Source organism: Rhipicephalus microplus, unplaced genomic scaffold (genome assembly GCF_043290135.1).
Source record: "Rhipicephalus microplus isolate Deutch F79 unplaced genomic scaffold, USDA_Rmic scaffold_22, whole genome shotgun sequence".
NCBI lineage: Eukaryota > Metazoa > Arthropoda > Arachnida > Ixodida > Ixodidae > Rhipicephalus > Rhipicephalus microplus.
In genome coordinates this window covers 8,693,267-8,703,309 of record NW_027464595.1, presented here as the reverse complement: position 1 = coordinate 8,703,309, position 10,043 = coordinate 8,693,267, and the positions used below count along the sequence as shown (strand labels likewise).

The following is a 10,043-nucleotide window of genomic DNA, read 5'->3' as shown; positions in this document are numbered from 1 at the left end:
TGCCGCCCCAGTTCGCAGCCCCTGCAAGCTTTCGTTCACACACACGATGGTGCAGGATAATGATACATCAATTCGAACATAAGGAACATGACGGCCATGGTAAACATGTGCCACCACTTTCGATATAATTGCTTTCCCAATTTCAAAATAACCTTCGAAAAGCGCGTACATTGTCCCGTTCCTGACCATTGTCTCGTACCATTAGCGAGCTGCTGCGCAACGTGCTCTCAGTGGTTCTACTCAGCAATGCAGTCGCTTCGTTCGAGCGCTACAATAAGGCAGTCATTAGCGCTTCCAAATTACAGGTGTGTTCCTGTTTGATAAATCACTCATATTCGTGCCATATACTTACGTCACACGCGATCAGGTGTGAGAGCTAAGATGTGGGTAATTATGTGACTAAAAGAACACAAATAATTCTCCCTTTTTTGCGGACTTCCCACACGCGCCAGGCACAAAAAAAATGTCTTCGGCAACTATATTTCTCATTCGGCTAAACGCAACCTGTCTGCTGCTACGGATATGTTATCTCATAAGCTGCAGTTACGAAACAAAAGGCACAGTAAGAAAATAAATTTCAAATATTTAATGGAGTTGAATGAGGGACAACGAAGTGCGGCTAGCAGGTTGATTTACACCTCTAGAATGTTTGCAAGAAATAATTGCAAAACTTTGGCAAGAAATAATTATGCCATAGATTATTACTCCGCTCAGCCCCCATATTAAATTACCGTCCATTCATCCTCCTGCTGTCCGTTGCTAGCTGAGTAATTTTCATTTGGGAATCTCACTTCAGTCTCTATAACGTGACTCATACACAACTTCATTGTATTGATAGTGTATATTTCCCCTCGCATGCCTGAAGCTCTTGGTTAAAGCGTTGAGTGTTCTGTGCAAAAATCAGAACGAGAGACAGGACCACAGAAGGCATTTTTCAACGGCAGAGCTTTTTAGACAGAAACAATCAGTGCTTCCCAGAAGACCAGTAGATCGCACGATATGCAAATTAGCGTGAACAGCCATCGCTGACCAACACAAACAACGTAATCTACCATGTGCTTACTCTCCCTCCTTTTTCTTCTTTTTATTATTTCGTGGTGCCCATTTGCAAATGGTGCTTTTCAGAGAGAAATGACTCTGCTGGCTACGTGATATAATTCACGGACGTGCTACCATGAAAATGAACAGTGATAGATTAGTTGCTATGGTCATAATCTGACCGAGCATGAACGTTTCGTACTGCGCATAAGATACCGGTCGCTTTTTCAGTTCAGTCTGCTACAACGCTCGCAAGCGCTCTAGTCGAAGTTCTCAGCGTTACTGAACGTGCTCCAATGCGAAAAAAAAAAGCTGTTCTTGTTTTAAGGACTTTACTCAAGGAAAAAAAATAATGATGTGTGTGTGTGTGTGTGTGGTCGCAGAGAGAGAAAGAGAAAATTATAATAGTAGAAAGGCACTCAATTCAAAAGTAAAGGACGACGTCCCCCTGAGTGGCAATGAAGGTTGGGCTTTGTTCCATGTCACTTCTTTGAAATGTGTTCCAGTGAACTTGGCAGTAACTACTTGCGCATATTTCCCTCCCCTCCTTTTTTCTCCCCTTTCTCGACTTACCGAGTTGCTTCGGTTTTTCATAACAAATCATATTTTTATACGATGACCTAATTTATCAACAAATACATCGTACGGTAATTGGAGCAATTATTGCACTTACTACGGCTAATATGTTAACGGAAGTTATCGAAAGAGAGGTCCTAGCACCGTTTACCCTGGCACTCAAGTTGCTCTACCGGTACGACGACGAGTGAAGCAGCAGCAGATTTATTGCTTTTTGGAAGGCCTGAACACGCAGAGTGCGAACGTGCAGTTTGTCTTTAAACACGAGGACTACGCACTAACATTTTTTTTTGATGTTCAGGTACACCGGTTTGGGAGCACCATCAGATTGTCACTATGTAGGAAGCCTACGCACACTAGTTGTTATCTCAGTTTTAGTTCGCGTCATCCCATGGGCCAAAAGTCGTCCGTAGTGTCATCCGTGGCAACATGCACAGTACGGGTGTGCCCAGAAAGTGATGCATTAAAGAGAGCTTCGGACGATCCATTGGGAGCTACGCCGCAGTGGCTATCCTGATTGTTTCATCTCTAAAACTGAGAAGTGTATATAACAGTCCAGCACACATCTAAACCGAGTGGACAATCCGAGCTTATGTGGCCTACTTTGCGCATAAGGACGCAGAACGAGTCAACGAGGCACTTTCACGCATAATTTCAGCTTGCCGTTCTAAAATCACCTCGTCTATGTAAATGGCAGGTGGTCAAGTGAATTGCGCCCAGCTGCCACGTAATATATAATGTGTGCTGATTGCCATCAAGTGCAAATAGGAGAAAGAGAAAAGTTCTCCAGACGACTTCAAGGGCACCGACATCTTGTGGCTAATAACAGTCACACGATAAGCGCCATTACTCAGCATGGACATCAACATACTCACATAATTGACTAAGGAAATTGTACTGTAACATGTCCAGAACTAGGAAAATAACATCTCTTTCCAGACGACCATCCGTCGAACTCTTGGTTAGTGAGATTATGGTAATAGCTCCAGCCGATTTAGTAGTTCGACGTTTCATATGACAAACGGTGAATCTGTCCGGCATCCTTGAGAAAGCGTGTAGTGCCATCATCACCATCATCATTTCTGGATCACTGCGCCGCGCCTCTCGTGCAGCTGAGGCTAGCTCGAGCTGCGCGAGGATCAGAACAAGCTAGTGCAATTGGTGTGTCGGACGTGGAAAGCCACGCGGCTCCGCTTCAGGCGTGGAATAAAGTGGCGAGAGAACGACACGACCACGTTGGCCGCCGTCCCATCTTCCTCTCTGGCTACAAGCGCAATAGTTTCGTTACTTTACGGAACTATGAAGGGCAGCCTGGTGGTCCTCATATTTTCTTCACAGAGAAAGGTTTCTCGTTTGTGTGATTGAAAACAGTACGAAGTTGTAACCATTTTTTTCCAAGTTGAGCAGTAATAAGAAAGGTTCCGGATATATTCAACGATGGTACAGTAACTGCACTCGTCGACACCCCTTACTTAAATTTTAGGTCATTAGGCTTTGGTGAATGTTGCACTCAGAATCAGACGGCACGAGAATGTCTTCCTCGCAAAAACACCAGGCAGCAGCCGTAGTCACATATATAAGTCAAGGAAACGCAATGCACGATGCGTGAACTGTGATTTTCGCCACTTCTTCATTGTCATGTTTCTCGCCAGCTTACATAATTAACAAGCTGCGTCCGTTTTGGAAAACGTAATTACGTCATTTCATTAGATTATGGTTTGTTTATTCGTGCGTTTTTTTCTGACAATTTCGTTGACGAGGTCGTTGCCGGAGATGTCGCAATGACTTGGCAAACTGTGCAACACAACATTGCGTCATTTGTAAGTTGCATAGTGCAGCGTTTCGCACATCTGCTAGAAAAATCGTTCGTAGAATCGTGAACAAATTGCGGTGATCACTTTATGCAACACAGTCGTGACATAGGAGTAAGGGGTCGGCAACATATGCGAAACACGTGATGACTGAAAAAACGCCGTTGTCCAGGAACTAATATTGTGAATGCGATCTTTACGTGATGCATTCCTAAACAGGCTTGATTTCAAAGTAACATTAAGAACAAGAAGCTTGACAGCGTCAACGGCACCATGCTCACCGGCTGCCTTACAGCCAACATTATTATTACATCTTCGCCTGCATCGAAACTATCAGACATATTGATTATTGCGTAGCGGAAAGCTGCCTTCGTTGAATTCGTTCTTAATGACGGCCTTACGCAGAGTATGTGCGCATATAACGAAAAAAAAAACATGGAAAGCGGAAAGTGTTAGGACCCTCCCCTAGTCAGAGGGGATACGGCACGAATTTAACACGCGAACGTCAAGCCTAATGCGATGTCTCATTTTCTGCTTTCCAGCCATCTAGAGCAAACAGTAAATAAATAAAAATAAATGCCGATGAAAATTCAGAACGGCGTAGCCTACTTGTCGTCTCCTATTGTACTATTGCCACCTCTTTAGTGATGTTACATTGCTCCCCTATTGTCGAGCGCCACGCGTCGGTTGAGGTGACAAACCACGGGGTGGTGGGAGAAAAATAGCGGCTGCACAGTCGTCGGTGGGTCGCGGTCACCCACATACCACATTTTCCTGTCAGTAATCAGTGCGTTTCAGTCATTATTTGCCCGGAGGCTGGATTATCGCCGTAGCTGAAGCCATACACTTGTTCACCAAGAAGCTTTGGAATGAGCGAGACAGTGCCATTACGCTGTGCTCGTAATGCAGGAAACAATAAGCCACTGTAGTCCTACTTTGCTAGGATTACCCATTGGTTCAGTCCACGACAACTGTATCAGCAATTTCGGCGACAACTTTAAATGTACTCGAAAAAAAAATGATGCTTATTTGTTGCATTGAAAATAGCGAATTGCTAGAATAGTTCAGAAAGAAAGAATTTTTTCGGTCACCTCGAAGCCTGTTAAGTTTTGCAGAATACCATTTTAGTCTTTTTCGTGAGAAAAAAAAATATTCTGAGAGCATCGTTCCCTGCTTTAGTACCAAGTTTGGGTTAGATATTATGCTCTCCGTCGGGGTTTGGGGTTTATTGACAGAAGGTTTGGAAGGTAAGCCCCTGCAGGTCGCACAAGACTACTCAGGATGGTATAAATGTTCGGAGGGGAAATGCTGAGGATACCGTAAATTCTGGTATTAAGTCGAGCTTGAGCATTGAACAAGCCGGCATTTCGCAACCTTCGCTGGGTTGACGAACAACATGTCGAAATCCTCAAGCGGTGGGGTAGCCACAGCTTGCAGGAAGCAGCATAGAAGGGTGGCGACCATTTTAAGTGCCATGCTTTCATGTTTGCGTCAGTTTTTCCGAGAGATCTGACGGATGGTTGTAGCAAGGGCAGCTGTTGCTGTAGTTTCTACAGCGATCGCCATGGTGGCATTGCCCAGGTGACTTCAATATCTGACACGCCCAACAGTGGCGAATTACATCTGTCACTGAAGTCATAGGCTTTTTTTTGCTTATTATCAAGTTATAGACATCCTCTGCAATACCTTGCAATAAATACCTCACCTTGTCTTCCTTCCCATGTCAGCGTCTGTTTGCCTGCAGAGCCTTGAAACCTCTTTTTTATACATTGTACAGGTCTCGCCGGGTAACAGGGACCTTTGCTCAAGAGTCTGCTCAGCAAGCTTTTTCTTTACAGCTCTGTTATTGAAACACTACGTTATTCCCTGAACAAGGCGTTCCCATGTTGGTTCTCGTACTAGACGAGTAACAAATCGGTAAGGTAAAAGTTTACAAGGGATAGCTGGGAGGCAGCACCCCATTTGCAGTGGCTTACCCGCTTGTCATGCTTGAGTCATGCGCCGACGTCTTCGTTAGTCTGAAGGTTCGTGGCTGTTTCTAATGCGGCTAAAAACTGCTAGGGGCTGGTCTCTATCTGTCTGCATCGTTAGCAGGATTTTCACGTGGAATAATCACATTACGTGCCAAACGGCGCAATTTGCCATCCATCTAAAATAAATACACCAAACTTAATTCTGCTACACACTGGCTATTTCGTGAATTTTTTGCGTCTGTGTTCTAAACCTTGGGGTGATAAGCCTTGATTATGCAAACTTCAGCTTATCTTGCCATATCGCATTTTCTACAGTACAGGCGGTCTCGCCACGCTGCGCATCACAAAGCACGGTTGCGCAAAATACAGCGTTCTATTGAGACATATACGACCACGTTAGCGTCAGACCGCTGGATGGCAATTTGTGAAACCATGAATGGGCAGACCCACACGTCAAAGGTCTGGACCATCCTGCGCTCTCTCCTCGGCCAACGCAAGACCTACAATGGCGCGGCTCGTGTGGCCCTCCGGGAGGGCATCAGCACACAGGAGCTCGCCGAACAAGCTGCTGAAGTGTTTTTCCCGCAGACATCTCGCCCCACAGCCAATACGTACCGGAAGGATGCAAGCTCTGAAGACACTGAGCCATTTAATAGCCCTTTCACCATGCTCGAGCTGGAGTATGCCTTGCAACATGCTAACACACGTAGTGCTCCAGGAGCCGATGGAGTATGCGTTGCTCATTTACGCAATATGCCTCTTGAGTACAAACACGCTCTCCTCAAAGAGTTTAATACAGTCTGGGATACCGGAATACTGCCCTCCACATGGAAGTTTTCGGTAGTCAAGCCCATACCGAAGCCTGGTAAACCACCCCATACCTTATCCAACCTCCGCCCGATCTCTTTAACCTCGTGTGTCTGCAAAGTCATGGAGAGCATGGTTAACACACGCTTGATGTGGTACCTTGAAGATCGCGACCTTTTGGCCCCTACAATGTACGGATTTCGCGCGGGCCTATCAACTCAAGATGTACTCCTTCGCCTAAAAGAAGACGTCCTCGACTCTAACTCGGTGCACCCACGGGCTGTTGTAGCAGTGGACATACGCAAAGCATTCGATGGCGTACCACACAGTACCATCATGACGAAAGCACGTGCCCTTGGGATTAAAGGGAAAATGTATAACTTCATAGCGGGCTTCCTCGAAGGGCGAAGCTACCAAGTCGAAATCGGCCAAGACGCCAGTACCGTACGAACCAACCACGTAGGTGTTCCCCAGGGCTCGGTGATTTCACCCACCCTCTTTAACATAGCCATGTACCAGCTACCAAGACGCCTTGCGAACGTACCGGGCCTGAAACACGCGGTGTATGCAGATGATGTAACCGTGTGGACGCATCAAGGATCCGTCGGTGAGCAGGAGGATGTCTTACAACGAGCCCTCAACATTATTCACGACTACGCAATGGAAGCAGGTTTACACACCGCTCCAGACAAAACAGAGTTTGTCGTCATTCATGGTGGCCGAACCACGTTTGCCAAGCAGGAAGAAAAGAAGTGTTTTAAACTTCACATTGGCAATCAACCTATAATGAGGAAATCCACTATCCGAATATTAGGAATGCACTTAGACGAGAATTGCACAGCGAGCACTTGGTTCCAACGCGTTACGAAGACTAGCAAACAAATCCTTCATGCTTTACGCAGAATCTCTAATCGCACTCGTGGAGTAAACGAACGCGAAATGCGGCAGTTTGTTCAAGCTTTTCTCGTCTCACGTATCATGTATGGACTGCCGTATCATCCGGTCAACCGTACGCAGATAATCAAACTCGACCGGCTGCTTAACGAGGCCAAACGCATGGTTACCGGACTACCAAGGTACACACGCCTGGATGCGCTCAAGAGCTGCAGCAAGCTCAATAATCTGACCGAGCTCATCGACATGCACATCCACACACAGGAAACGAGGCTTCGCGCAACAAATGCCGGGCGATACACGCTTATGCTTCTCGGGTATGACATCAACACACTGCCCATGCTGCCTAACAAAACGCCGCCTTGGGAAATCACGGTACTCACCGACGGCAAGCCACTTCCGTTGAATATGGACCCTAATCAGCGAGCACGGCGCCTTAACTACGCCAAGAGACATGCTAGGGCCACGAGTTCACTCCCCATGACTGAACGCGTCGTATACACTGACGCTGCACTTCCTGCAGACGGTACCAGTAACACTTGTTATGCCACTGCGTGGTACGACCAGACAAACAGAAATCAGAGCCGACGTTATCATGCTTCAGCAGATGCGATGTATAGCACTCGAGCAGAGCTAGTGGGCATCTTAGATTATTTGGAGTGGGCCCTCGAAATGTCACCTCAAACTGACCCTGTTCACCATCGTGTGTACACTGATTCCCAGGCTGCCCATCGGGCATGCGCTAATGTTCTTTACACAGATCCTGTACTCCAGAAGATCCGACACCAGACGCGCCTGCTCCGCGAATGTGGTCATGACGTTACCATCCACTGGGTCCCCGGGCATTGCGGTATCCCCGGAAACGAGAAGGCTCACAGATTAGCGCGCGCTCATCTCCTCACCGCGCTAGCCAGAGCTTCCGATACTCCTTCCACTTTTCTGGCTACCCCACCCGAGCTAGCAGATCCGATAGCAGATAAGCACATTACCAAACAACGTCGCGCCGCCTACCTCACAGCAGTGGGTAATCCACTCTCGATACCATTGCTTCCTTCGAAGGTATTCACACGGAGAGAGTCTGTCCTGCTTCGGAGAATTCAGGCAGGAACACTCCTTACCCCTTTCTTGCTGAACCGTTTCCACAGGGGTGACACGCCACCACCCGTGACAGGTCTCTGCTCCACGTGCAACTGCCGGGCTGATCTCAACCATTTGTGCTGGGAGTGCCCTGTGTACAACCCGCCTAGGCTCCGTGCCCTGGCCACCATAAAACGGGGACCCTGGCCTTCTTCTCTCCGGACATGGGCCTGCCCGGAGCCTTCGCCCCCTGATCGCGCCATCGAGTTCTGGCGAGCACTCATCATGTTCCTCCAGGACCCGGCCGCGCCACCGGTTGGCGACCGGCTCCGCGACAGCCACAAGATTCAAGCCATTCAAGCGGCCCCCACTTAGCTGCCTCCATGACGTCCGGTAATAAAACGGAGGCAGCTCTACCCCCCCCCCCTGCTATAGTGCCCTGACTGTCCACCGCAGCGCCTTCGGCGCGAACAAAGTGGAATAAACATGGTTTCATTCATTCATTCGCATTTTCTATTTCAATATTTCTGTCTAGATACGTTACGCAAATTTTGATCTTCCTTAACATTTCTGTACTTGTTGTACTTTTTGTAATGCGAAATTATTTATTGTGTACTAGACGTTTAATGCAAAACCTCACTATGACTCTCTGTACGCTACTGCTATTGCTTTATCTAGTCCAAACTGCAATTACATTTTACAGTATTACTCATGTATGTTCAAGTATGATCTCACAAGCCCTTTTGTACTGTTAACGTTGTATTCTGCCAATTGTAGAGGGTGTTCAGGGACGACTTCAAAGTTGGCTAGAGCAGCTTTTAGCCCTGAAGGCTATCCAAAATTTCTCTGGTGAAATGAACTTTGACTTGGGTATTCACGAACAACCCTGCGGAAACAGAAAAAAAAAAGAATGAATGTATGAATGGGCAACATTATTTAAAATAGTACAACAACGCAGAGGACGTGCAGGAGGTGAGAGGACGTGTTTCAGCCAAAAGAGCATTTGTGCACCTGGTGTAGTGTCTAGGTAGGGATAGCAAAAAAAAGGACTGAACACGATACATCAAATTGAAGAAGTCTAAACTATGCATCATTTTTCATGTATTAGATACCAATTTAGTGAGCTCAATTATCACTTCTTCGCAATAATTAAGTACCCGATTCTCCGACACAGAGGAGCTCGAAGCGTACAATCATTATCATGGAGCACTCTTGCCGAATACTAGTTTAATTAGGAATTAAGTTTCATTTGCGAGTGAGTGCTTTTCTTGGCACGAGCAGTGAGCGACGACCTTCTTCTTTTCCTAAGCCCCTCTGGCCAAGGTGTTTCTGCATTATTTTCTGAACTTTCAGAGAACGCCTTATAAAAATGAAACAAAAGTCAGGGCATAATCCTTGGTCCTGGCATAGTTTTACTAGATACATGCATAGGAGTGTGCAAAATTTTTCAGCAGGACAGGGGACGGGCAAAGGTTTATCGCAGCACCTAGCTCTTTGTATGTGCCAATGTATGAGGCGGACTTCGTGCCTTCTTTTCTCCTCCGAGTCGCAGCACCCCCTTCCTGTCATGTCACTGATGTGGGGGTGACTTTGCGCATACTCTGCTTGAGTGACTAAGGGGTCCCCCCCCCCCCTTATTCTTTGTGCGTACGCCTATAGCTAAACGCAATATTCAAGCCTAAGGGCCCTGTAAAAAAACACCTATGAACTTTCATAATCATCAGAAAAATACATAAACAATTTCACAGAAATAGCTGAGTAACTGGTATTTTTGCGGTATTTAGTGGAGCAGATCCTGACCATTCGCTGATGTATACAGGGCTTCCGAAATCCCCTTTGGCCCTATGAAAGTACTGAGGATATTGAG

The 10,043-nt window shown here is 46.6% G+C and overlaps 1 protein-coding gene across 1 annotated transcript; it reads left to right on the top strand.

Annotated features, from left to right (window-relative positions):
* The first annotated feature begins 5,717 nt into the window (after window positions 1-5,717).
* Window positions 5,718-8,679, top strand: LOC119181149 (uncharacterized). The gene has a single exon (XM_075883943.1). It carries the CDS (start codon window positions 5,813-5,815, stop codon window positions 8,549-8,551), a length of 2,739 nt encoding a protein of 912 aa, XP_075740058.1. The 5' UTR covers window positions 5,718-5,812; the 3' UTR covers window positions 8,552-8,679.
* The last annotated feature ends 1,364 nt before the right edge of the window (window positions 8,680-10,043 follow it).

Coding starts and splice junctions, on each gene's coding strand:
- LOC119181149 (XM_075883943.1), top strand. CDS start 5,813: ATGGCAATTTGTGAAACCATGAATGGGCAGACCCACACGTCAAAGGTC.